Source organism: Tinamus guttatus, unplaced genomic scaffold (genome assembly GCF_059628265.1).
Source record: "Tinamus guttatus ecotype Peru unplaced genomic scaffold, ASM5962826v1 Tinamus_guttatus_pri_ptg000079l, whole genome shotgun sequence".
Taxonomy (NCBI): domain Eukaryota; kingdom Metazoa; phylum Chordata; class Aves; order Tinamiformes; family Tinamidae; genus Tinamus; species Tinamus guttatus.
Genome location: NW_028288613.1, coordinates 3505928 through 3533630, shown reverse-complemented (window position 1 = coordinate 3533630; position 27703 = coordinate 3505928). Strand labels below are relative to the sequence as shown.

General features: G+C 39.5%; 3 protein-coding genes across 3 annotated transcripts; 2 read left to right on the top strand and 1 right to left on the bottom strand.

Moving 5' to 3' along the window:
* Nucleotides 1–1079: 1079 nt before the first annotated feature.
* Nucleotides 1080–5487, bottom strand: CUNH10orf88 (chromosome unknown C10orf88 homolog). The gene is made up of 6 exons (XM_088520046.1): nucleotides 5367–5487; nucleotides 5040–5276; nucleotides 4551–4623; nucleotides 3766–3972; nucleotides 2516–2985; nucleotides 1080–1631 (listed from the first exon to the last, which is right to left on the bottom strand). The coding sequence occupies exons 1-6, from the start codon at nucleotides 5474–5476 to the stop codon at nucleotides 1403–1405; spliced, it is 1326 nt and encodes a 441-aa protein (XP_088376172.1). The 5' UTR covers nucleotides 5477–5487; the 3' UTR covers nucleotides 1080–1402.
* Nucleotides 5488–6539: 1052 nt separating this feature from the next.
* Nucleotides 6540–22523, top strand: LOC104577936 (disintegrin and metalloproteinase domain-containing protein 9). Its single transcript, XM_088520047.1, has 22 exons — nucleotides 6540–6609; nucleotides 8003–8100; nucleotides 9155–9231; nucleotides 9856–9934; nucleotides 10630–10706; nucleotides 11896–12115; nucleotides 12353–12418; nucleotides 12500–12571; nucleotides 13201–13373; nucleotides 13772–13856; nucleotides 14963–15084; nucleotides 15988–16159; nucleotides 17103–17192; nucleotides 17731–17926; nucleotides 18041–18146; nucleotides 18345–18519; nucleotides 18659–18739; nucleotides 19389–19494; nucleotides 20435–20567; nucleotides 20969–21032; nucleotides 21923–21975; nucleotides 22445–22523. The coding sequence occupies exons 1-22, from the start codon at nucleotides 6540–6542 to the stop codon at nucleotides 22521–22523; spliced, it is 2394 nt and encodes a 797-aa protein (XP_088376173.1).
* Nucleotides 22524–24076: 1553 nt separating this feature from the next.
* PSTK (phosphoseryl-tRNA kinase) lies at nucleotides 24077–26633 on the top strand. Its single transcript, XM_088519999.1, has 6 exons — nucleotides 24077–24283; nucleotides 24466–24757; nucleotides 25169–25367; nucleotides 25810–25885; nucleotides 26133–26226; nucleotides 26434–26633. The coding sequence occupies exons 1-6, from the start codon at nucleotides 24077–24079 to the stop codon at nucleotides 26631–26633; spliced, it is 1068 nt and encodes a 355-aa protein (XP_088376125.1).
* Nucleotides 26634–27703: the final 1070 nt, after the last annotated feature.

The window sequence follows — 27703 nt, the reverse complement described above, 5'->3', positions numbered from 1 at the left end:
ATCTGTAAAATGATCTGCGACGCACAAGATATTTTTAATTTTCTAGTTATTTTGAAACTGTACTTGCATAGGTTAAACTGGAAAACAGCTGCAAGCTGCATGTTCTGTACAAATTGTCCTCTCTTTGGCATGCACTCATATGTGTTGCTACCACCAAGAAGCAAGAATCTTCAAAACATCGATTTTCCTCCCATAGACCAAAATATTGGACAGACTGGACAGACACTGGACTGTACATGTCCAAGCAGGTTGTTCAGTCAACAGTTGTTGGAGAACATCAGTAGCTTTTGCTCATTGCATTTTAAGACATATAACATAACCAGTGTCTCTGCATTAACTTTGGAGCCTTCCTTGAAGTTCCTATACAGTCATAGGTAAATGATACCAGTAGGAGGTACCTCAAGAATTCAGAGAACAAGAAACAGAAAGAAGGATGAACCTCTGATCTTCACAAAGGATGGAGACTCGGAGCCACATTTCTACCTCTCCAGCTGGCAGCAGAGCTGATCATACAGGTTACAGTAAACACAAAGAAATAAGACTACCTCTGTGGGCTAAGGCTGCCAAACAGCAGTTGTTTGAGAAAGGAGGTCCTTTTAGGAGGAACTGTGAATGAAGTACTTGCATTTCTAAGGGTAACAAAATATAAATAAATATAAGGCTTATGTATACATTTACTTTAGTTGCTCCTGCAAGGCTCAACGAATTTAGGAGGAAAGAAGCATGACAGTCTTGTTCTAATTAGCTCTTAAGAAGCCCAAACTCCTTACTTCGGTACCTGTACAATTGGTGAGGCTTTCAAAGAACCCAAGCTGCGGTTCAAGTTACCTTTCTCTATAAATGTGTCTCTAAATCTGAGCTGTAGACTGTAGGTCTAGATAAGTAATGCAAAAACTACTTGTCCTTCAACAGCATTATAGCTGGAGCAGTAAACAGCTTCAACAAGAGTGCTGTTAAAATAGACCAAAAGCACAAAGAAGCAAAATTCTGGTCTACTGAAAACACATTACACATGCATAATAACCACCCCCCCAAAAAACAACAGACCGCAGAAAAGTGAATTGATGACATATAGCAAATTAGGTAAGCTGTAACTCAGTTTATTTACTTTTCCCATTGTTCAAGCTGAGACTGGAATACTGTATTCCACACTGCTTTTACTAATATTTCAATAAATAAGCCACAAGAGGCATACAAAATTCTTATATTTAGGAAAAACATACATTCTTAAGATCTTTCAGAGAACTAATAACTGTGTACAATAGTGGATAGAATTACAGTAACAAATGCAAGTCAACAACACTGAGGTTCTTTACAGTTCTAATTACATAAATACTAGACTTTGTAACGTATAACCGCCCTTGGAAAAATACTTACATGGAAGTCCCATAGCAAAACATATCTATCTCTCTCCATTTGAGAACCCCTCACTCGTGTCATAGTGTGTTTGTGTAATTTTGTTTGACTTTGAGTTCTGTACTAAGTCCATTAACAGAACCATTTTATTATCTATATGTGTCTGAAGAGCCTGGATTCGGCAATCAATATAGTCCATTAGTTTTTTCTCCATCAGATCCATATTTTTTGAGATGATCTTTTCCAAATAGGAACAAATAGGTTGTTGTTCCACTCTGTAAAAAGAGCAAATAGAATAGTAAGTGTAACTTGTTTCATAATGACTTGGAGTTTAGGAAAAAGTGACGAGAGGTGCTCTTAGGTTTTTAGCACAAGTAAAATTCCCTACTGTCTGTCACTTTTTAAATCCTAGAAAACTAAGATACACACTAAGATATAAATAGCCATCTTCATTCAACTCTGTATTTAGAAAATCTTAATTATATATTAAAAGACTCATACATAACTCAACAGGATAGGCAGAGCTCAGATTCTGTCAGCGTCACAGGCATTATTCTTACAATGTGTTTCAATAATTATAACACTATGCAACTCTATCTTTTGCATCTGCATTTTTTTAAGTGTACTATACTTTCCCAGATGATGGAGCTATCCAGGTTCAGAGTCCTGCTACCCTCCTGAATCTCATGTGTTCTACTACAGTTCTTTAGGTTTCAAACTGCACACACTACTACTATTATTCCTGCAAGGGCAAAAAAAATGAGGAAGGAAAGGAAAGACTGATGAGAATAGCAGAGAGATTACAGCAAATAATATAAAACAAAGTGAGATGACAGTTTAGGAAGTGGACATAGCCAAAGAAAGAACGCAATAGCAGGAAAAAGACATACTAAATATATGTAATAATGAAAAAGACCACACTTTTTTTGAAACCAAAGATGGTGAAATATAGAAAAAAAAAGACACAGTTACACAACAATGTAGGATTCTCTTTTTAAATCTTCAAGCAATTCATCTGAAAAAAAAATCAATTGAAATATGTTTGTCACCACACAGCCTCCAAAACCACGTTTTAAGACTCATTTTTACCCTTTTTAAAAAACTTTACCAATCAATATGAACTACTAGGTTTTGAATAAATTTATCAAATGTAACTCACCCAACACACTGAATGCCTTCTTCCTTAGTCGCAGTGCTTTTCTCAAAACGCCTATTTCCATCTTTTAGCCGAAGATGATTTACCTGACGACATAAATTTTGAAGAAAAGGAAGAAGTTCTTTTGGATTTGTTATATTTGGATTTTCACTTGCTTGCTCTTGCATAAGCAAAGATCTCATTATTTTAAAATCATTTCTGGGGTCCAGCACATTTTGCTGAGTAGCAACTCTTTCAGAATCAGAACTGTTCTCTCTTTCAGGTGTCTCTGTGTTTTGATTGAGATTTGTTTTTAAGTCTTCACATACTGCTGCACTTGAGGAACAATTTGTATCAGGCAAAGGTTCAGTGGATGGTAGATCTAGTGATGTCTGAACAGCTGCACCATGCAATCCATCTACTGGATGTTCATCTTCATAGTGAGATTTTTTCTCAAAGATCCAGTTAAGTTTGTCTCCAAGAGGTAAACTATTCTGATGAAAATAAAATAAAAGTACATGTCATAGCTCCATATAAAATATACTGGAACTTATGTAATAATACATCCTTTATATCTGTTTGTAATAAGAACATTCTACTAACTGATGTAAAGATTTTAAAAGTAGTTGTGAATTACATTCTTAGAAAAAAAAGCACAGAAATATTTTGTTTGCACATATGTTACTGCATTAGTTCTATCTTGTGAGAAAAAGACTCAGTTTTTCAGAGTTCAATTTTGAAACAGATCTTTATCATGCTACGGCCCTAAGACTGATCATTTCTTACATCAGATGGATACGAGATTCTGCTAAAATAGTCCGCTTTGGAGGACTTGGATTTAAACAAAATGAATGTTCTTAAAGAATTTGTTTCCTTCAGCCAAAGAGGATGGATTTTTAGAGACAGACAAACCATCCCATCCACCTACACCCCAAGAGCAACAGGAAACGCACCCACGATCCTGCCCTGACAACTGAAACAGAAGGGAAAGCTGGAGAGGCAGGAAGATGGAGTGACAGCGAAGTTTAAGATGATCATGAAGGTACAAAGCTCTTAAATAAGGGATGATCCATGCATAGCAATTCCCTTGGGTAAGCAATCATCATTTATGTTCACATCTTTAAGCCTGGCAATAGCAAAACCAGGATTTAAACAGCAGAAAGGTTGGATTAAAAATATTTTTTTCAACATACCATGTTAGAACATATTTAACTGTTACAGAAGATTAGGTCTCATAGTGGTATTCATGTTTAGGGAGAAGTGCAGTGACTTACTTTCTGCTGAAATCGGACCATATCCATGAGTTGCTGAGCACCTGGAGACAACTTTGACCCCATGGACTCCATTATAGTTTGCACTCTGTTTAGATCTATGCTTGATCCTAGTGAAGGAAAATCAGTTGCTAGTTTTGCAGATGCTCTTTTCACTTCTACTATTATTTTACTGATGAGTACTCTTTGTTTCTCACCAATGGAGAGCAGCTATTGGGGAAAAAATATTTTGGTTAAGGAAAAAATGTATTTTCTGTATGAGAATGAGTGTATTCCACTACTCTTGGAAATTTTTAAAAAGAAATCTTATCTGGGGAAATTAAAATCATTTTACCTTGCCATTACTCTTAGAAATCTGACTGGAACAGAAGATGCATGCCACAAAATTAAGTCTTGATGCTCCAAACACTTAAGAAAAGTGGTAGCCACATAGATTTTCATTAGTTTATTTAACTGTACAGTTACTAGTGAATGCATTATTTTGAAGTTCTGATTATATATCAGCTGTTAATAATTTACAATTTATCTAGTTCACAGACTTTTATCATTAAGAGGACATTGTTTGCATATATACATATTAAGTCTTCTTAAAAAAGACATCTCTGATAGGATTAAAAGAGCTGTGCTATCAAAACTATAGATCATTTAGGCGACTTTAAGTAATTATGTGAAAGAATTACTGTATAAAAATAAAAGTAATTTGGCCAACAACAACCCAAGATAACTTTAATCAAACAAGTGATTTAAAAAGACAATGAAAGGCTAAACAATTGCACAGAAATCCCTACCTTAATTCTACAGGAGGCTGCAGGGCATTCCAGCTTGACATATTTTCTGTATAAAGTAACCTTTTCAGTTTCACTAGGAGAATAAAATAAGTGAACTATGATATCCTTTTTGCTCTGTCATTTGTTGCAGATTTGCAAAACATCACTAATTACAAAATATAAAACAATAAATAAACTGAAACATTAGAATATACACAACACAGTTTTCATGCTTTCAGTTTCCATGCCTATTTACTGAGTCTTATGGAATATGAATGTAAGGAAGGGATTTTTACGTGGACCCACAAAATCTCCCACAGCAGCTTTCCAAACGGCCCAACTCGCGCACCCACCCGCGAGCTCAAAGCCGGCTGCGTTTACTCACACCACGGGGGGGGGAAACGCGTCCCACGCGGGCTCCGCGCACCGCGTTTCCCCGCGGCTGCGGCCGCAGCGCGGCAGGGGACGCCGCGCGCGCCCCGGTACTCACCCGTGGGTCCCGCCACTCACCCGTGGGCGCGCGCCGCGCGGCCGGGCCGCCCGCGGCCGGTTCCGCAGTACTCCTCGCCCGCGTAGAGCTCCATGTGCCGCGCCGCGCTCAGCACGGCCACGGCCGCCACCTCCTCGCCGCCCGCGGGCTCGCAGCGCAGCCGCAGCTCGCAGGCCGCCTCCGCCTCCGCCTCCTCCGCGCCGGGAGGCCGCTCCGCCAACGCCGCCGCCTCCTCCGCCTCCTCCTCGCTGCTGTCGCTGCTGCACGGGGAGCGCCACGGGCGCGTTAGCCGCCCGCCCGCCCGCCCGCGCGGCGCGGGGCCCGGCCCGCTTCCCGCCTCGCCTCACCTCTCGTCAGCGCCGCCGTCGCGCCGCACGCGCAGCGCCCGGGCCAGGCCGTCCGGCGGCGCGCAGGGCCACGAGCAGCCCGCCAGCACGCGCGACGGGCGGCTCGCCATGGCGGAGCGGGACCCGGGACCCGGGACACGGCACCGGGACCGAGCGGAGCGGCCGCCCCGCTGGACGCGGCGGCGCCGCCAACCGTCACGCGCCGCCCTCCCGGCCCGGGCCTCAGCGGGGCGGCGCGAGGCGCATGCGCGAGGCGGGGCCGGACCGGGCCACGCGCATGCGCGCTGGGCGGCTCCTGTGAGGGGCGGTGGTGGCGGGAGGTTAGCGGCGCGTGGGGGAAAAGAATGTAAAATATAAATAAAAATAACGCGAAGGCATGCAAAAGTTTGTTCCTTTGGGAATTGAAAATCAGTGCCTTTTAATTAAAAAGTAGCTACTGCGGTGCGTGGTCCTCCTGTTTTTTTGTAGATGTGCTGGGTGATTGCAAAGGTGCTGCCTGTCCATCCGGCTGGCGTTTCAGGTTGCAATGCGGTGCCTGGAGCTTTTGGAGGTTCTTCTGCTCCTCGAAGAGTAAATTCTGCTTTTGGTGGCAGGGTGCACAATGGTCTGAGGAAAAAAAAAATGTTACATGTATTTATGGGATTTCCGTGTTTTCATATAGATTGCATTTTTCTGTCTTTGAAGTAAAGATGGAAAAAGCAAAACAGCAAGCTGGAATTACAGAGGGTTTTTTTTTGATAGTCATTTTTATTGAGCTGGAGGTGATCAGTATTAATAAATACGACAGTATTTATTGGCGGCATTGTTTTATGTTTCTGACCACACATAACCATGCTGCACTAACAAACAGTGCCAGTCTTTAGATTAAACCAGTTTGTCCCTGTCCTGATTTATGAACGTGCTGCTTTTGGGGGGGGGGGAAGAGAGGGCTTTTTTCTTCTTTTATTTATTTATCGCACTAAGCCGTCTAACCAGTTTGGGGGTTTTTGCTGGTCTTCTTTCCCCGAGCTCAAGGGTGGAATTTCACTTCCCTTTCCTGGGCAGGGGTGAGGTCTCGCAGGGTTCTCCCTGTTCGCTTCCCGAGCCGGCTCTGCTGGTTATCCAGCGCAGGGAACTCGGAGCTGCGCGTTCCCCGTTCGCTCCGATACCCCATTCGTTCCAGGAAATCCAGGCATGTTAAAATGCAGCCTGTTTTTCTTCGCTTTTGGGCAGGCTCTACCTGGAAAACCTTTTAGGATAGAAGGTAAGTTTTTAGTTTTGTTATATAGAAAAAGGGTTACGCTACCGAGAAGCCTGGAGGAAAGTGTTTGGGTCTTCTGTAATGTGAGAGAAATTACCTCTCTGTGCTGTGTTTTGACTTACGTCCCTGTTAGTTCATTCCTATTTATTTGCCTCCAGCAGCTACATTGAGATCAGATGCAAGACCTCAACTTTTTGCTGGAAAGTGGCATGTTTAGAGCCAGCGCTACAGGCAGCTTCCCCAATTGCTGGGGCTGTTTTTCCCCTGCTAAAGCAATATTTGCCCTCTTTTTGGAAACAAAAGTGCTTTCTTTGATTTAGTTGACAACTTCAAATGATAGGAGGATAAAAAACCAAGACATAAGTAGCTATTATGAGCTAATATTGTTTGGAGGCCTGTTTGCTAGTGCAGCGTAAACATTTTCATTGTAATGCCAATCTTTAATGTTAAACATGTAGTAAATATGTACCATGTTTGCTTTTAAAAATCCTGCTATTATCTAGTAGATAGAGATTGTCCTTACAGACAATACTGGGGAATCCTAGTGGACGGTTCGTAAGGTATCCTGTGGCTTATCCGCAATTTCTGTTACAGAAATGGGCTTTGCATTCGAAAAGAAAGGCAGTCTTTTTGGTTCTGTATCAAAAGCACAATTTAAGAAGCAAGAAACCACCACTTTGGTTGTTAAAATCGATGTCACTGGCCCTTAAACCCTTTTGCAAGCAGTGCTGTGTCCTGGTGATTTTCAAACCATTTAAAAAAGAAAAGAGTGTGGACAAATTACAAAATTAATAATCCAGGTTATAAAATCTCAGAATGATGATTGTGTTTAGGCAATCTGGTAATTTTTATTTCTGTGCTCACAGAGTATCATCCAGAAGTAACAGTGTTAATCAATGAATGAGAAGTTGCCCCTTTTTAAATCAGGTTGACCATTCCTAAATTATGTCTTTGAGTTATTGTGTCAGTTTAAAAGGTAGGTAGCTAAAATGAAGACATAATTTTCTGCTACTTTTGGATACCCAGTTTAAAAAAAAAATCTTGCTCAAATTTGCAGTTTTTATCACTTTGCAGCAGTTATTTTGGAGTGGTGTTGCATACAGTATTTCTGCAGAGAATGAGACCACATATACTTAGTTTAAACACTGAGAAATACTTTAAACACTGGGGAGTACTTTGGTCGTCAATGAAAACATCAATTTCTGTGACTTCACCAGCATAATCCAAGAGAGAACAGATCAAACGAGTATGGGCAGTCGGGTCTCCTACTGGTGAAATCACTCCTTTTTGATCTATGGTTTGATCCAAATTATCTTTCTGAGATCACCAGTTTGCAGATACCAATCTGATGTATTATCCTTTTTGATTCTTTGGAAATTCCCAACTTTATTTTTAGGTGCTGCTTCTGAGCAGACATCCAGCCTTTCTACGTTAGAAGTCATTGTTCCTCAAAGCCTGACAGGCAGAGAGAACCATCACCCGCATTTTCACGAGGTTTGTTGCTCTACATACATTTTTCTTCTGGTTTTCACAATGTTGCCCTACATTACACACACACACAAGGTGCACAAAAACTCGCTGTACTCTCAGTTAGTGCCTTTCAAACTGCTAGTCCTGCAGACAGCCTGTAAGACACCCAGGGGAAGGAACATGAAGCATTTTGCCATTTCCACCAAGTCAAACTAGATGCTGCGTTCAAGCTTGAACTAAGAGCCCTCCCTGTCTGTTCCTTACACGTTGCACATGGTAAACACAGGATTTCACTTTCTAACACCTACAGGGCTGATACTTGGGTTGTACAAGTGGCCATACAATAGTACAGATAAAACCTTTAGTTCTGCTAATTTACCTTTGTGCCTCAAATTCAGAGCTCAATTACTGAAATAACCAATAATGAGATAGTCACCTTTGTACATACTGCTTATCAAAAAAAAAAAGAATTTGTGAGTCATTCATCTGCTGCTTTGCACAAGGAGTGTCACAGAACATTATGTGGCAACTTGGCAGCGTATTTCCCCTATGCCCTGCCTGGGATGTGAATCAGACTCCCTTTATCCACACTGTAATTACTTCCTCTCCCTTCATTTCATCTACTCCCAAGTCTCTAAAACCATGGCATGGTCATCTAGATTTAGCTTTCCTAATATATCTTTTTGGTTCTTTCAAATGCCTTATTTCTTGCATTTTTCCTGTTGAATCTGCATCCTGTATGTATTCCCTCTATAAATTTCTAATGTTAGACACAATTATTTTCTTGTGGAGTTTGTTTATCTTTTTTTTTTACTCTTCACAGGGAATTTTAGAGCTTAAATAGAATTTAAAATATCAATTGAAAAGAATGCAGAGTGTGCAACTGAAACTCTAAAATACAAAAAGTATAAGGTTTAGCAGTGTGTGTAGTTGTTTTTTTTGTTGTTTTTTGGGGTTTTTTTGAAACAAGTATATACTTAAAACATATACATCTCCATTGCCAAAGAAAACATAGAACTCATACACCCAGGTAGAAAATGTGAATGAGTATTAAGTGAAATTTTTGTTCTATTTGCAGGAGCATTCAGATGACAAACTTTCGTATTCAGTTAAAACCAGAAATGGAACATACCACTTAAAACTAAAGAAAAATAAGTATGTGATACATTGAACCCAATGAATCATTCCAGCTTGGGATTTAGTTTGATATAGACAAATATTTTTATGCTGAAAAATGATTGGGAGAAACCTTTTAACTTTCAGTTTGTAGTAATGAAAAAAGTGATGACTAATGGTTGTATTATGCAAATAGAAAGTTTTTTTTTATTTTTGCAGCATTTTATCTTAATTTTTTACTATCTCCACAACATAGTGGTGATAGTAAAATCAGATTTTCCAAAAAAAAACAGATTTTGGAAAATCATTGGGGAAACTTAGAGTTCAGTTTAACTTGAGCTCATTATTGACCTGGGGTGGGGAGTTTTAGACAGGTTGTAACTTGAAGAAACTTGTTTATTTTTGCTGTTCCTCGTTCCTGAGTTCAGATCCTGATATAACATAGCCTGGTCAAATCCTCCTGTATAGATACCTGGGTTAAAATATTTTAAAATAGCCTATTTTCCAAATAGTGTATCTCTTTTAAGCTACTTTGTTTTATGCATATGGAATTTGACAATAATTTAGCATGAGAGTGCTACTAACAGAAGGTAGTACTTATGATTCTTGATTTATGTCTTGCTTTATACTCTGGTAAAAGACTGGGCTTATTTTTGTTTCCAGAAAGCTTGTTAGTGAAGACTTTAGAGTATACACATATGGGAAAAATGGGAAACTGGAGACCATACAATCAAAAATCAAGGTATTCTACCTAATAAAGTTGCTTGTTTGTGTAAGAGTTTCCTCAACCCTGGGAAGCCAGAATTTATACAGTGAAGGTCAATCAATAATTCGTTAGAAATGAGGACTACAAAAAGGTGTATATGTATATCAATGCATTTTGAAAGCAAAAGCAATTATGCAACCATTCACTCTGAATGTCTTCATATCTGCGTGATAGGACAGTGAAAACTGAGTACATTTTTTGGCAGCAGAAGGGAAAGTATAACTGATGCACATGAAGTATCTAGAGAAGAAAAATAAATTTCCTGGAAAATAGATTTTCCTGAGTTCTTACATTTGTCACATTTATGTTTAACAGTTATGGTTGTTCAAAAACATAATGTTCTGTGTCTTATGAGAGAGCGTGTTTATCTGGAAACTGTATGTGATGATACAACATTACTGTTTCCAAGATATGAAAGGAGACTGAGAAATCTTTGCCAATGTTGGAGTTGAGCGACCCAGTTATGTTGCCATTACATAGTGTGCAGTTAAAGTGCAGTGGCAACATCAGAGCTCATTAGTTTTGAGGCTCTGAATCAAGGAAGCCTTAAGCATGCTTTTACTTTTAATTTCAACATAAGCATGTGAAACATAAGCAAAACTTAGCTCGGTGCTTCAAGAATGAAAAAGCTCTTTTTGGTGTAATTAATTTAAGGTTTTCTTGCGTTTCAGGCACACTGTTACTATCATGGCACTGTTGAAGGAGTTGCTGATTCAATGCTTGCGTTTAGCACATGTGATGGCCTTAGGTATTTTCACTTTCTTTAAGATAATTAATTGTGCAATACCACAGTAAAAACATTAAAAGTCAGTTTTTGTCGCTATTCATCAAGCAGCAGGAAAAAAAAACACTGTTCTGTCTTGTACAGATGTTGTTGATGGGCTGCATTTAGAATTTAGCTTCCAGAGCAATGGGAGTGTTTCAAATGCAATACAGTTACAATAATCTGAGATAAATAAAAGAGCCAAATTAAATTATAAAGGGTGGCGATGTTCTCCCAGCTTCTCCTGTGGAGTCTTCCCTGTGAGTTGACAAAAAGCCACGGCAAACACAGTGAGCTGTGCCCATATTGCAAGCATGCGCTTCCACTTGTTTAGTTTGATCTTTTTGGACAAATAGGAAGAGTCAAATGTGAAAATTCACCTAAATATCCTTCCCGTATAGTATTAAAGTGAGATGCTAGTCAGTAAATAGAGGCATTTCATGGCAATCAGTCGGCGCACTGGTATTTCAGTTAACATTTGACCACACTAAGCAGATCAGAAATGCCATTTCAGGTGTTCTGCAAATTTATGCGGGCTGAAATCCTTCAGTTCCCTCAAACACCTGTTTTTGAGGATTTTGTTTCACAAAGTAGTAACTAGAGAATTCCTTTTCTAAGTATAGTTTAAGATGCTGGAACACAAGGTAATAGCTTCAGAAAGATTCTCTCACAGCAAATGAAGCAGGTGTTTCATAGTCATGGACAAATGCAAAATCATTTTACTTGGCTGCACTTACTACTGCAATACTGCTGTTGCCCTCATAAACACCTTGGTGATTTTAGCCTCTCTTCCCATCTTTAAAGGTATCTTTTTTAGAAAAGCTAGATTACTTATGCTATATGGAGCTTGAAGTGAGACTAGAGATAAGGACCAAAATAGTCCCTTTGCTTCAGCCCTGTATCCACAATTCAGTCTTTTTAATTCAATAATGATTAGACTTCTCTACTAAATGACTTGAGGAGCACACACCTGTGTATGATTATTTTTAAAAAGTTCTATTTTGTCTTTTGAGCTTCTGTTGTGCATTAGAATTTAGCCCCCATACTAAGGTAATTTATTTTAAGATAATAATTTATTTTAACTTAGTAGCATGAAGAGTCATAGTTCTTAAATATTCGTCTTCCATTCACTCAGTCATAATTGTGATATATTTCGTTCTTTTGTGATTCCTAGAGGCATTCTCTACATTGGTGGCCAGTGGTACGGAATGGAGCCACTCAACACGTCCAGCACATTTGAACACCTTTTTTACCAGTTAGAAGATGTGCAACAAAACCCTTTGCGCTGTGGCGTGCTGAACGACAGTCTTCATCATGCAGAGACATCTGTGAAGCATTCTGTGAAATACCCCGTTCTATCAAACAGCACCTCTAGCAGGGAAAAGCTTTCGAGGGTAAATACAGTTCTGCTTCTCTCTCAAGGACTGTGATCCAAGCCCTTTCCTGACGCTGTCCCAGCACCCAGCTACATATTGATATTTATGGGGAAATCCAAAGCAAATTGATCTTGGAGGCCACATTAAAAATGGACTGATGCATTACAGATAGAAGAAATAGGAATAATGAGAAAAATAAGTTTAAAAAGTGAAACTTATTAGTCATTGCTAATTTACCATACTTTCTAATTACAGGAGAAGCGTGCTGTCCTGCCACAGAAAAGCTATGTGGAATTATTTGTGGTTGTGGATAACAACAGGGTAATCGTTTCATCCACTGCTCAATGCATTTTATTAAATTATTAAAACTTTTCACTGACATTTTAATGTGGTATTTTACAGTTTTTGCTGAAGAAATCTGACTCTGCTGAAGTGCAAAAGGAAGTAGTTGAGCTGATAAATTATGTTGATGGGGTAGGTGAGTTCGGTCATTCAGTAGTTTCTGCTTTATCATAGTTTACAAAAGTATAACCAATATAGTAAATTATACAATTATGTTCTGAAACTCTATTTGATAGTTACTTATCAATGTTTAATATTGTTAAAGAATGTGATGAATCTATACACAAGGCTTGCATCTCATTCTTTGCCTGCACCTCTGCAAGATGATTTTAAACCAGTTCTTTATGATCCCAGAGACTGGCTGCTCCAGGAACCTGAAATCTCCAGTACATGTTATATTTCCAAGAAGCCTCTTTCTCTTTTTTGAGGTTATTTATTATTTTTATTAAGCAACATATCAGAACTGTGAAGAATTCCATATGATCTCTAATAATCTCTTCCCAGTTTCTCCTCAAGTCAATTGGCTAAGGGAATGAATGAACATGGTTATTTCAACCTCTCATATCTGAAAGTTGTATTTAAGTACATTTAGAAGTAGATGGCCTTCAGTCACATATTCTTGCCTTGTGTAAAACTAAGTATTATTAAAATAAACTTATGTTTCCGTTGTTCACACTAACGTTCTAGGACATATTGAGGTAATCTTGCAGAATTCAGCTGAACCACACGGATGGACAGTAATTATGATTGTGTATTTCCAGATGTATAGTGCTTTAAACATCCAGATTGTTTTGGTTGGCTTAGAGATATGGTCAGATACAAACCACGTATCTGTAATGGATGGTTCAGCTGGAGATGTACTGAGTAGATTTGTTTCATGGAGACAAAAAGATCTTCTTAAACGATCAAGAAACGACGTTAGCCATCTCATAATGTAAGTTTTGGTTCAGTGCAAAAACATTTCACTCTATCACTATTGTTTATGTATATGGTTTTGGTTTTGTATATGTATGAAAATATAACTGGAGCAAAGTTCATTCAACTTCCGAATTCTTTAAACCAGGAAAAAAAAAAAAACATTAATAAACTATTTCTCGAATGAATTCCTTATTCTCAGTCAACTCACTGAAGCAGCAGATTTATGTGACGGTGGCTTTCAAGCAGTGTTATGCAGCTGTTCATGATTAGTAACAGTGACACCCTGATAGAGGGGAAAAAAATACTGACTTCAGGAAGACCACATTTTGTCTTGCAATTATCTGTGTTTCTCAGCAGAAATTACGAACTTTCAAATCCTATTTCAATAACGCCTTCAAACTGCTTTTGTTGTAGAGGGAGAAGTTCTTATGCTGGAGCCGTTGGAATGGCTTTTGTAGGTACCGTCTGTTCACAAGTCCTGGGAGGGTCAATAAGCACTGTAAGTAAATAACTTTGTGAGTTATGTGAGCAGCTACACACGAATAGCTCAACTATTATATATTTTATATGTATATATGTATATTTTATATATATATATATATATATATAGTGCTGCTATACAGAGAGGTCTTACAGTTGAACATTTTCTTCTATGCATTCACACAACTCAAAGTTGTAGCTACTGCTGTTGCCACTGCTGACATTGCTAGTGAAAGATACCTTCAGAACGTGCCCATAAATAATGTACATTTTGTTGACATCTTTGGACAAGTCACCCAGAACTTTGAGTGACTTGGGATGGTACAGTTTCTTTCATTGGGTTTCGTATGTAAAGATTTGTATTTATTATTATACTTACATAAAAAATAAATGTATGTCCCAGTTTCTCTGTTCTTCAGATTCCAGTTTGCTTGACTAATTTAGTCCTGAAATCGTTCTTTGATGGCCTGATCTTAATTCATTTAGCTCAAGATTCTATTGGAGAAGCCCATGTTCATAACTTTAAGGTTCATAAGCACAGTATTTCCTGGGTGGGAATGCTGCCACAACGCAACATATATTTTTTGACTCTCTTTGTGGATAGAGGATGAACATGCATAGCACACGAAATGTGCTATACTCTCAAGTGCCCAGACTTCTCCACAACAGGGCTGAGAATGGGGAAAAATTCTAGATTTGGCAAAATCAGCCAGCAGCTACTTTTTCTCCCCTGCCTTGAGGGCAGAACCACTATTTTCTGCGGTACTTGTCTTTATCATGTGGATGCCATAGTATCAAGAACATTCTCAGAGCCAGATTCTGTCCTTGATGTTTAATAATACGTTTGTCTTTGAAGATGCTGCTGAAATCAATGACATTACTGATTACTTATGGTATTCAGGATACAATCCTGACTGGAAGAACAGAAAGAGGGGCAGAAAGAACAGAAAGACTAGCCCTAAAAGTAAAATATCAAATTGTTTGGTCTTTCTGCTTCTTTCTTTGCAATACTAGATTCTGCCTTCATAGCTTCCTCAAGACTTGAGGCTTGAATAAATCACTAGGTAGAAACATAGTGATTCTTTTAGTTTCATAAATATTTTTAACACTGATTCTCTTTATTAGTTTAATCATAACAATGTGTTACGTCATGCTACAGTAGTTGCACATGAATTGGGCCATAATCTTGGAATGAAACATGATGATAAAAGATGTCCTGCATCCTACATTATGTACAGCACAGATAAGTAAGATTTCATTTTATCTTATTTTAATCATTTTTACTTGTATGTGGTGGCTAGGTCTTATGATCTGTAAAATTCCCGTGAACATTAAAGACCTTTTATGAATGGAGAGTTTGTTTGAGAAGTTTAATCATAAAGATATACGCACTGACTTAGGACTTGACGTCATTTTAACATCTTTGAAACGTTACCTGTTTTCTGATCTGTTAATTCTTTTATTTGTAGCATTTGGAAAAGTTCACTTAGATTTTGGATTGTTTTCTTAATTGTTAGTGAATTGCTGATTTTTACCCTGCTGAGAATGCTCTGCATATACTCACTGGATTTGTGCAAACATTTGCCCTTAACCATCATCTAAAACAAAGAGCAACCCAAAAAAAAAAAAAAAAAAGGCAAGAACAAACTCTCAGCCTGTGTTTCCTTCAGTTCCTTTGTCCTTTGGCTTTTCTTTAAGCGAAAAAGGCCAGATTCTTGTATCTGTTCACACTGGTATTGATAAAGCAGGGTAACTGAACCCTGGACCCAACTGTTGTGGAAAGATGCATTCCTGAGGTCTTAGGGATTCCGAATTGGAGTGATACGTTTTCCTGGAAAATATATTTCATCACATATTTTGGGACTTAATAAAAATGACGAATTTTTGAAGCCTGTTTCAAACAGGCCATCAGAATAGATATTCCAGCGGTCTCGCTTGCTTCTGAAAGTATCTCTGCATTTGTTATATATGGTATCGTTTAAGTTCAAGGTTTGCCATACTCTAATACAAGCAAAAGTAAAAACAATCTATCTTGTGATCTCTGACATTAAATAACATAGTATTTGTAATAGATTGGATGATACTAAATGGTTTGAGTTGCACTGCGCTTTGTAAGAAAAGTATTTATATAAAAATAACATGTTTTTTAGGGGGTCCAGGAATTTCAGCACCTGTAGTGCAGATGACTTTGAGAATCTTATTCTAAATGGAGGAGGAAACTGCCTCAGAAATCCTCCCAAAACAAGTAATATTTACAAAGAACCTGTCTGTGGTAATAACGTGCTAGACAGCAATGAGGAATGCGACTGTGGCAAACCACAGGTACAGTGAAGTTCTGCTGGATACTTGTTCTTGTCCCGGCCTTTTGGCACACCTTGTTTCTATTTATATATGGGAAATTTTCCTTGTAAGTTTGCATTGTTGCAAACAGCATGACGATAAATTTTAGAAACAATCTAAAATCATATCTTGATTTTGACACGAACTTAGCTAAGGGCTACTGAATGTCACAGAACGTTGAACCAGTGCCTGAGTAAGCAGTGTATTTCAGTGCAAAAAGTGTGGAAACACTTTTTTTTTTTGTCTTTTTTTTGTTTGTTTGTTTGCATTGCTTTTTGCAATATCTGCATATATTGCAATATTTGCGTTGCAATAGATCTGTTATATGGAAGGAAATATATTATCTAGCATTTACTGGATTTCTAAGTGTAACTTTCTAACTTAGCCTCCAAAAAGCAACCTTTGTCAATGAAATTCACATTGTCTCAATGTCTGTCTCTCCAAGAATGGGATATTTGACTCGTTCTTTAGGAAACAGAAGTTTCTCAGACCACAAGCAAATCAAAAGGCTGTCAGTAAACCCGGGTTCCATTGTATAAGTCTTCTAACTCATGAAAAGATGCCAACACTTTTCTACATGCAACTGTAAATGCACAGGAAAAAGATGGGAGGAGTGATGGGAAGTGTTTCTTGGAAACAAGAGTTTCTGCTTTTTCTGGTGTCCATTTAGAATGTAATTTTCTCCTATATCCCTATGTCATCAATATATAAGTTTTTCTGAGGACTTGTGCACAAGCACGGCCAAACTGTGTGCTGAGGTCCGTTAGAACAGAAGAGGATCAGCCTCAGAATATGAGAGAGAGAGAGAGGGTGTATTTAATATTTTAGATTTGTCCATGCACTACTTTGCTGATGTGCTTCCCAAATTCCCAGCTGTATAGTGAACTAAAAACACTGTATCCCGCTGTGTGTGGCTGTGCTTTAGGAATGTACAAACCCCTGCTGCGACGCTGAAACCTGCAAACTCACCTCTGGATCCCAGTGTGCTCAAGGGCTTTGCTGTGAAAATTGCAAGGTAGGCTGTGTTGTATTAAGATAAATTGATAATAATTATTGATAATAATTACTAGTAATTTTTATTTTTTAGCATAAAACTATGTGTTAAAATGTGTTTACGTTTAAAACATTATGTGTAATTACTTATGTTTATTAACTTATTTATTGTAGTATCTCTTGACATGTTTTCACATTATCAAACTTAAACTCCGCAACAGAGATCATGTAATCAGAGCATTTGGGTCTAATGACCCTTGGCCAATGACTTAGAAATCAAATGTCACCTCTGTGTCATTGCTCAGAGGTGTCTCAATAGCAGGGATCTCCGCTGTGCAAGCCCAAGCTGCTCCATAGCCCAGAACAGTTGGCTGCTTTTTAAATTTGTATTGTTTTATACATACATCATCACCACATGAAATTGAGGGAAGTTTTGGACATTCATTGGGTCTGAAGAACTCTCTTGTCTTCCTTAAAATCCTCAGTGCTTCTCAGTTGTCACATTTCTTGCAGATTTTAGGTTAGAATTTCTGCTGTGCAAAATAAATCTCTGTTTCTAGTTTAAAGTGGCAGGAACAGAATGTAGGTCCAAAAGGGATTTCTGTGACCTCCCCGAGTACTGCAATGGGAGCTATGCCTACTGCCCAGACGATGTTTATATCATGAATGGTTACCCGTGTAACAACAGGAAGGAGTACTGCTACTACGGAGTGTGCCAAAGCTTTGATTCACAGTGTGAATCCATATATGGAAAAGGTATTTTTTTTAATTTTATATTTAAAAACTCCTAATAGACATTCCAGATTCTCATCTTTCTTATATTTCTGTGACATTGTGATGGCTCACTAACATTTTCTGTTATTCATACAGGGGCTCGAAAAGCGCCTGATGTGTGCTTTGAAAAAGCCAATATTAAAGGAGATAGGTTTGGAAACTGTGGAATGACAGGTGGAGCATACAAGAAATGTCCTGTTGAGTAAGTCACCAGCAAATCAAAGCTAAGTCTAAAACCTTTAACGTGGAGAATTCATCCTGTTGCAAGCTCTTAAGAGCATGAGATTTAAGAGCAGAGCATTTGCTTGAAATGCAAGCTGAGAAGTTCTACTGAGCAGTGTGTTTGCACGGGTAGTGTTTCTTTGTGTCACCTTTCTCTGAGTTCACTCGTCCATTACAGACACAGTCTGTGTGGCAAGATCCAGTGCACTTCTGTGAGTCTTCACAACCTTCCTGCTTGGAGTGTTGTCAACAACGCGTCCGGGGTTTTATGCTGGTCTTCTGACTTCGACTTCGGATCAGATGTCCCTGATCCTGCCCAAGTTCACGAGGGAACAGCCTGTGGAGAGGAGAAGGTAAGAAAAGCCATGGCAGTGCTACGGAACACGTTGCAACAACTGGGAGGTTCTCCCTAACTTTCTAAATGTTAAGTTGCATGATACATTTTCTTGCATTAAGGCATTGTGCGTAATGCATCCTGAACACTTCTTCCAGGCTTGTGTCAATTTTGAATGTGTTAATGCGAGTTTCCTGGGCTACAGCTGTGATGTAAAGCAGAAGTGTAATGATAACGGGGTGAGTAGATGGAGTTTTCATGCCCTGTTTGTGTAAGACAGAGATAGGTGCAAAATCCCTACATAAAACCAAACAGCAGAGAGATTGCTTTGCCTTTTTTCCTGATCTTTACTAAAAGTCCACTGTTCTTTTTATCTTTGTGTTGTTTACATACTGTAAACTTTGTAGCACTAACATTGAAAGACATTTTCTTCTTTATTTTTCAAAGGAATCTTTTTTATATTTCTGAGTTGTCCAATTGTAAAAGGAAAATACTCTTTTGAAAAGGACTTTGATTTATATCTTTCAAAAATCAAAATTAGATCCAGAGTTTGTGAAACTGAGCAGCTATTATTCGAGCTGTGCTCTGTTGAAGGTAAATACAACTGTACTTTATCACAAGTAAATAATAATAATTAAAAAAAAAAGGATTAAATGCAATGGACATGGGGCATCAGTAGCTAACTCAGTGTTTTGGGATGCTATGGAGGGGAAGAGCATATTCCCAGCAGTGTTCCCTTCTCTGTGAAATATTTGTTTTTACAAGCAGTTCTTAATGTGGAAATCCAAGTATACCTTGGAGGGGGGAAGTGGCCATTTTCAGAAAAAAAAAAAAAAAAAAAAATTTGTCCGCCTGTTGTTTGGCTGTTCCATGTTGTGCTGACCGCAGGTGTGTAACAACAACGGGAACTGCCACTGCAGCTACGGGTGGGCGCCCCCGTCGTGCAACCAGCCGGGCTACGGCGGCAGCGTCGACAGCGGCCCAGCCCACATAGGTAGGATCCTCCAGCGACAAAATAATCTGCTATACAGGTTTTAACAGGGTGTTTTGTTTGTTTTGTTCTGTTTTGTTTTAAAAGAGACTTTTTCTACTACGTGGGACACTTGGTCATGGGCTGACTTGCAGAATACACAGGTATCGGACGTGTAGGTCTGTACACCTCAAGGAAGTCAGTTCAGGAGGGAATTTCAGACCCGACCTATTTTGTCTGACATAAAAACAACACATCAATGTTTAAAATTACTGCTACGTATTTTAAGTAAGCATTATGACAAAAATAGATGTCAGGTAGGAACACTATAGCTGGAGAATAAAACAGTGGCCCTTATATATCAAAAGGATCTCACTGAGATCTTCTGAGGGAATAATGAGGTGCAAGCAGTGCTTCACTTATCTAAAATCTTTTAAATTTTAGAGATTCTACTAAGAGAAAATGGAGTAAGTTTTTGCTGGGCTTTAGACTGAAAGACCATGAAGCCTTTTCCCTCTCTTTGTTTGCAAACAAAGTTCATCTGTAACTTTGTGAGGTAGAAGACAACTCAAATTTTTATCAAATTTTATCAAATTTGTATTTGGGGAAAGGCAAATGCACTGGTTTTTAATCTGTTGATCGCTTAAGTAGAGAAAGGTCATGCAAATAGAGTGTGGGTAAGCATTTACAAAATGATTTAGAGTTCTTCACAAAATATGTGAAAAAAGGAAGATTGTGCATCACACAACATGGCGTGGACAAGGAAGGAAGAGGAACGTGTGGTTACATCAGGCCAAATCCTGCTCTTCCTGATCAAAAGCATTTTCTAAATGTCTGTGGAGCTACTAATTTTCATATGTAGTAATTTGCAGATCAGAGGTTTTTACAACAGAAAAGCGTTTCTTTAGCAGCAACGTGTTTTAATGAGAAGATCATTTCACACAATTTCAATTTTTTTTTCTAGATACATCCCTTCGAGATGGCCTGCTTGTGTTTTTTTTCCTGGTGTTGCCAATACTGAGTGTTATTGTGATAGCCGTTGTTAAGCGGGATGCAATAAAAAGAAGGTTTTGCAGGAAAAGAAGACGACAGCGCAGGTATTGCTTTATTACAAATGGGTATTTCGGCATTTGAGAGCCTGCTCCAAATTAACTCCAAAGCGAAATATGCCCTGAATTAGTTTCACACATTTTATATATAAAGAATATTGTACCTACTACAAGCCTGCCTTGCTGCTAGTAATGTAGGTCATATGGCTAATCCGATGCTTCAGCCGCGAAATCTCAAGTGTATTTTTTTTTTCTTAAATATATTGCACTTTTCTAATTGTTTTTCATTAATTGTGTTGCACGGGCACAAGGGAATAGAATAGTGAAATTATTTGTCAAGGCCAGGAAGCAGTGGGATTAGAGCCCACATCTTTAAGTCCCTTCATAAACATTGTTTCCCTGAACGTAATTAAGCCAAACGGTGATTTTCGTGATCAATTTTATTTCAGGGATAACAATGTGCAGCAACGAAAACAAAATAATACAACAAGTCAGAATACAAGGAATAATGAGGTAAGACAGATACATATCTGCATTATTTCATTCTGAGTATTTTACAGTGTGTTCTCTCTAATATAATTACTGATGGCTTTATGATTTTTTTGATATATTAATACCATCATAGTCTCCAAGTATTTAAAAGAATTTATAATGTGTTGGGCAAGACTTCCGTTTTGGTGGATGGGCCTTGGGTTTTCTGGCATGGAACAGGCTCCTCTCTGCAGAGCAGCCACAGTAACTTGGCAGCTGGACTCTGCCTCTGTCCATGAGAGAAGCTGCCAACTCAGGCCATGGATCTAGCTCTTCTAAAACAAAATAAAAATAAGCAAAAAAAGGTACGAGAGAATATGAAGAATGTCACAAAAAGCAAAACGTAAGCTCTGAAATACAATTAGCTTAAGGGTCTTCAAATTAAAAAGTATTTCCGAAAAGTAGTTATGTGAATATTTAATTAAAATATTTAGTAAGAACAGCTCATAGGGACACTTGCAAAACTACCCTATCCTCAGAGAGTCTGTTTTGCATTTGTGTTCTCAGGTACACTTATGTTACCTCATTTTACATTAAAAACACTTGAAAACTAAGACATGGAGAGATTAGGTGGTTTCTCTACTCACTTCCGAGCATCCAATGGATAGAACACAACATCTCTTCCAGGCCTTGGTTTTCCACCGCTTGTGTTTCCTATAATTCACCTAATAGTTCATTTTGATGGTGAAGCACAGTGCCTGCATTAGCACATGCGCATAAACAGAAATGTGGCATTTTAATTTGTGTTAAAACACTCACTGCAAGAAATTTTTGTAGTATTTAGTTTTATTAATCAGCTCATGCTGAATAAATAGCCACATTTTGAAATCTGTGTTGAATGCTAACTCTTTTCTCTGTGATATCTTTTCCAGGCTACATCATCGAGTCCTGATTTTTTTACCATATCACATTTTCCTAGTCCAAGGTTTGTAGTTTTTAATAGCTCCTTTACTTAATGGCTGCTGTGTATGCATTACTTTATTTCTACATTATTTTACCAGTTTTACATTATATTTTTACATTACTGGGTTTTCCAGACAGCATCATGAGATAAAAGAGCAAGGTCTCCAGTCAGTGGATGTAGCTGCAGGGCAGCTGGTCCAGGCTTGCTTTAGAAATGGCAGGTTTGCTCCAAGCCGTCTAGTAGAGCGTCTTTGTCCTTGTTTTCTATTTGTAGTAAATTAAAGGACAAAATAGAAATTCTGTTTTACTGCTTGTGCAGAAAGCAGCATAATGGGCCATGGAAATGCTACCAAGGTGGTGTGTGTGTATGCACAATGTTTACAAACGGGTGGTTAAGTATCAGATCAGATGTTGGCAAGATGGACTGTCTAGCTGCAACGTGTGGTCTCAAGTCTTGCAGTACTTCACAAAATGTGTTTTTCACACTTTAGGCAGCCAGTACAGACCCATTTTCCTGCAGTTTCTTCAAGACCTCTGCAACCCACAGTACCATCTGCACCAGCTGTCTGAAAGTTCCTTGAAAGCCCTCACATACACAGAGAACCAATCTGAAAAACAGATGAAAGGCAAAAGATAATGGAATGCTCTAATATTTGTTTTCCCACCACAATATGAAGATTTGAGTCCATCAGAGACTTTCTTATGCAATGAAAGCACCTTCTGAAAGCCTTGACCCACTGGAAAAGATGTGATGCTCAAAGTCACTGAACAGAAGATTTCACAATATCCCATTATTTTGATAAGAGCTGCTGGTGGCATTTGTGTCTCACCTACCTCACTTTTTTTTTTTTTTAATCAAAAGCCTAAAGTTTAACTTCTATTAGTTTTTATTCCTACCAACATCAAGAAACAGAACTCGGAAAGCATAGCCTTATGAAACCCAAAGGGAAATGAATTCAATTATGTAATGGGCATAATTTATTCACCTCTAGCCATATGCTGCTGTGAAAATGGTACCGTAGATTGGCCTCTTAGGAAGCCTGTGGTCCATCTACCTCCTGGGCTACCCTAGAAGCTCTTTGCTGCCCAGAAGCCGTGCGGGGGCTGCTCACTGCAGCCCATAGGGCTTATGCCAAGTTGTGGACAGTTCCTGTGCTGTGGCTCGGGACAACCTTCTCCTCAGTGTAAGTCCATCAAAGCTAGGATCAGGTTCCTACCTCTCCTGACATACTCGTTGCATCACTTTTCACTCAGGTAGTCTAGAAAAACAGCTTGATAAAGGGACCCTAATGAAGGAAAGAAACACTGTGGAATAAGTCTGAGCCTAAAGAAAACAAGTTCTACCTGTTCTTATTGACTATGTGGCATATCAGGAAACATGTTATACACTTTAATAATGTTGAATATATTTGCTAGTTACTATAGCTTGGGATTTTTGCTAGAGCGAAATTGTAACAAAAACAACAGATAATTTCTAAAGTTCTAAGCGTGACAAGTAGGAAGTGGCACCGATTTAAAAGAAAATGTAGGAGATTACAACGTTCTTCAAAATGGCAACTAAGAACCCATTATGAAGACTGAACTCCTTGGAAGCAGCAAGATTGATGCAGGGGATCCTTCTCCGTATGTGGGAAAGCCCATGCCACGCCGTGCTCACGGGTAACTGCGGGAGCAGTGAACGCGCAAGGCGATCACCTCCCAGGGGAGCAGCTTTGCTCCCACACGGCTGTTTCGCATAAGAGCTGGACGAGAGAACACACAAGGGAGCCCCTTCCAAATAATTGTCGTCTTTATTAGCTCGTGGAAATCTGAAATAACTGTGACTATGAATTAAATATTCCGCTCATGCCAATGTGATTAACAAGCGTAACGTTAATAAAGTTTATTCCTCCCTAAATAAGCAGCGGCGCCAGCAGCCTCCTCTCCTCAGCGCGGCGGCCCCGGACACACCCCGCGCCTCAGGAGCGGCTGTTGCGCAGCGACACTGACTGCGCCTGCGCAACGGCCCCCCCCCCCCCGCGCTCCCGCATCCTGCTACTGCGCATGCGCATCCCCGCAGGCCGCCCCACGCCCACCCCCACCCCCGCGCATGCGCACGCCAGCCCGCGGTCCCCGCGCCGGCCATGGAAGAGCGGGCGGCGCGCGTGGGGCTGTGCGTGCTGTGCGGGTTGCCCGCGGCGGGCAAGTCCAGCCTGGCCCGCGGGCTGCGCCTCCGCCTGCCGCGCCGAGAGCGCTGGGACTGCGCGCTCCTCGCCTACGACGACCTCATCCCGCCGGAGGTCTTCGCGCCCGCCGCCCCGGGGGCGGGACCGCCCGGGCTCGCCCCATTGGTCAGTGCCGCCTGCCGCTTTCCTATTGGCTGGCGCTGGCCAGTGGCGGGCGCTGCAGCCTCGAGTGGGCGGGGCATGTGGGCGTGGCCGTTAGCCGCGCGGAGGAGAGGCTGCCTCTGAGGGGGCGGCCATGTCTGCAGCGGTTGCCATCGTGTTCTGCTCTGTGCTCTGCTCTTTCCTAGCCCTCTCGCTGGAAGTCCCGCCGGCAGGAGCTGCTGCGCTGCCTCGAGCACTTCCTGCAGGCTCTCGCTAGCGGCCGTCCCTTGTGCGCCCCCGCTGACTGCACCGAGGCAACGTGGGAGCGCTTCGTTGCCTGCTGCCAAGGGCAGGGTCTGCTCTCCTCACAGGCACCCGAGGCCGGGGATTGCCACTACCTGGCAAACATGCCCGCTTCTAGGCCGCTGTTCTTTATTCTGGATGACAATTTTTACTACCAAAGTATGAGATATGAAGTGTACCAGCTAGCTCGCAAATGTAATTACCCCTCATTCTCTTACATACAACCAAAGTAATATTTGGATGGTCCAGTTGTTTTCAGCTTTATAGCAAAATAACTATCAAATGGGGCACATAAACTACCTTTGCTAATTACTTTTCTAGAACATGTGCTAACTTTTAATTGCCAGACCTCTTAAAATACAGTAAGCAGAGATAACTGCTAGTGTGTTACTAGAAATTGTTAGCGCATATAAAGCTTTTGTCATATCTGTTGTTATCAGAAGTTACAGCTGCTTTGATCTTCAAAGTAAAAATGCATAGACTTACAGGTTCAGAACTAGCATAGAAATTGCTAGTTCATATACAGCCATTGTCAGGCATATTGGTGCTCTCAGAAATTATCCCTCAAGCAGCTTTTAAAGTCAAACTGTCTGTTTGCATTTCTAGATTCATTGGGCTTCTGCCAGATATTTTTAGAGTGTCCACTTGAACAGTGCTTGCAAAGAAATCGCCTAAGAAGTGACCCTTTACCTGATGAGACAATATATCAAATGGCAAGAAAAATAGAAATGCCAGATCTTGAGAATAATGCTTGGGAAGAGAACAGCCTCATCCTGAAAAGCTCTGAATGTGCTTTGGAGGATAAGTATGTTACTGTATTGATGCTGAAGTTTTTTAATAAGATCTGTTTTCATAAAAAGGCAGGTAAAACCTTTTTCACTATATCCACATGTTATGTAGAAAATACTCAGTATGGGGATTTCTGGAAGGTATACATAAAACCGTTCAGACATAAAAAATGTGTATTTTTTTAGTTGTTTGGAAAACTCAGTGTATTAGCTCTATTTCTAAACACCTGCTAAAAATTCACATAAATGTCTAAAGCCTTAATACAGGAAAATGACAGCTGTGGGTTTAACCATGATTATATTTCAATTATTTTTCAGTATAAATATTACTTCACTGATGACCTCACACTTTTACCTGAAAGCTTGCCTGTTTTTTTCCTGTGATATCTTTACAAGTACCAGAAGAATTAACCAAATAGTTTCACTACATGTATGTTTTACTCTCGCTTATTCTCTTAGTTTGCAGATAATTGACTTGTTGGCCAATGCTTTGGAAAATCCAGTGAAACAAAATGAAGAAAATACAGAGCAAAAGGTAGAACAACTTGTCTTTAAGGTCATGGTTCTTTCAGATGATAGGGAAGGAATGAATAACTTATTCTTAAGTTATGTTCTTGTCACCACCGTGACAGGAGTTGAGAAGTGCTTCCTGCAGTTGATTGCAAAAGCTTGCACATAAAAGTTAGCTATATTTGAAGTGGCTACTACTTTTAGCCTCGTGACAAGCTGAAAAAAAAATTAATGCATGTCTATTCCTGCTTTCTGTTCATCCTTTTGGATAGGAAGTAGATCGAGCGATCTGTGCAGCTAGTACTGTCCATCAGGCTGATCAGACTTGCAGACGAATCATCTCTCAAGCAATGAAGGATGCAAAAGGTGGGCACGGCAATTGCAGCTTAGCTGGCAACCTAAGATTGAACTGTGAAATTTCTTTGGGGTGAATCATGAAGGAATCACCATCCTGCAGGTGTGACTGAGGCAATCGAATGTCATGTCAAAGACAGTCAGACATTACAAATACCCACGTCTGTAAAATTTGTCTTTATGCATGAATCTAAAACTACAGCTTTAATTTTCTTTTAGATAAAAATGTACATCCAAGTGAGATGAAGAGCCTGGCAGAAGAACTCAACAAACTCAAAGCAGAATTGTTAGAAGATCTTCGACAAGGAAGTCATCTGAAAAATCCTATTTGCCAACAAAACAGCGACCCTGTAGCAAGCGTAATTTCTTCATTCCAGTATGAGGCAACCACTATAGTCAATAAATACATTTTAAAATAATGACATTTGATATTTGTTTTTTCTTCAGAATTGAAATTATTAAAAATGTAGCATGCCTTCTAGCAGAATTGCTCAAAAAAAATCATTTCTACATGGGGATCTGCTATGTCAAAATTCCTGTATTCCTGAGCGCTTGTACGGCTCCTAAGTGCCTCAGAAGGTATAAAAACGAGCGAAGATAGAGTTTAGGATTTGGGGCATAAAGTAGCATCTATACAATTCATTGCAGTATCTGAAGTCAGGACTTAAGACACCTGAATCCGTCTCAAGTCTCGGTTTATTTCCCTTTTTCAGAGGTCTTGGCCTCTCTGCTTGTTTCCCCGACGGCAGCTTTACAAAGAACATGAAGAGCCTTAGCCTGAATTTCACCTTTGGCTCCGCTGCGCTGTGTGCACAGAGGATGAACTCGGCTGCCCGGAACAACCCCGCAGCTGATGTTGCCTTGAGTGCTGTGATGAGAAGTGCACGCTGAAGTTCCCTTAATTAGAAAGTGTTATTTTATTCATATCTTACAAAAGCAAAGCTTCACAACATGAACTACAATAGATATAGTCATTTCAGAACTTGTCTTCTGAAAACATTCACTACACAATAAAATTTATTTTACAACTCTTAACAACTTTCATTTTTGCATACAAAATATGCTCTTTACATTGAAATACATATTATTAACAAAGCAGGTACTTAGAAGCACACACACAAAAGATTGCTCAATGAAAAATGCCTCGGCAGGGAATAGATTTTCCTGCAGCAGAACATCCATTTGCTGTAGATGCTTAAAGAAGCTTAAAATTAATGGAAAACTTGCCAGTGAAGACTTCTAAATTACATTCCCTTCGTCAAAAGAAAAAACAAACAAGCAAAACTCAAAACATTCTGGAATAAAACAAACAGTAACAGATCACGTGCTAGAAAACACCGTTGGAACGTGCCTTCTAGCACTGAATTTTATGTTAACACACCAACCAACATTTTATGTCAAAATCATCTTTATCTAAACATTGCATCTGTGAAAAGTCACCTATTACTCCCTGTTAAGCTGCTCTGCAGCTGGTTTAAGTATTAACAGA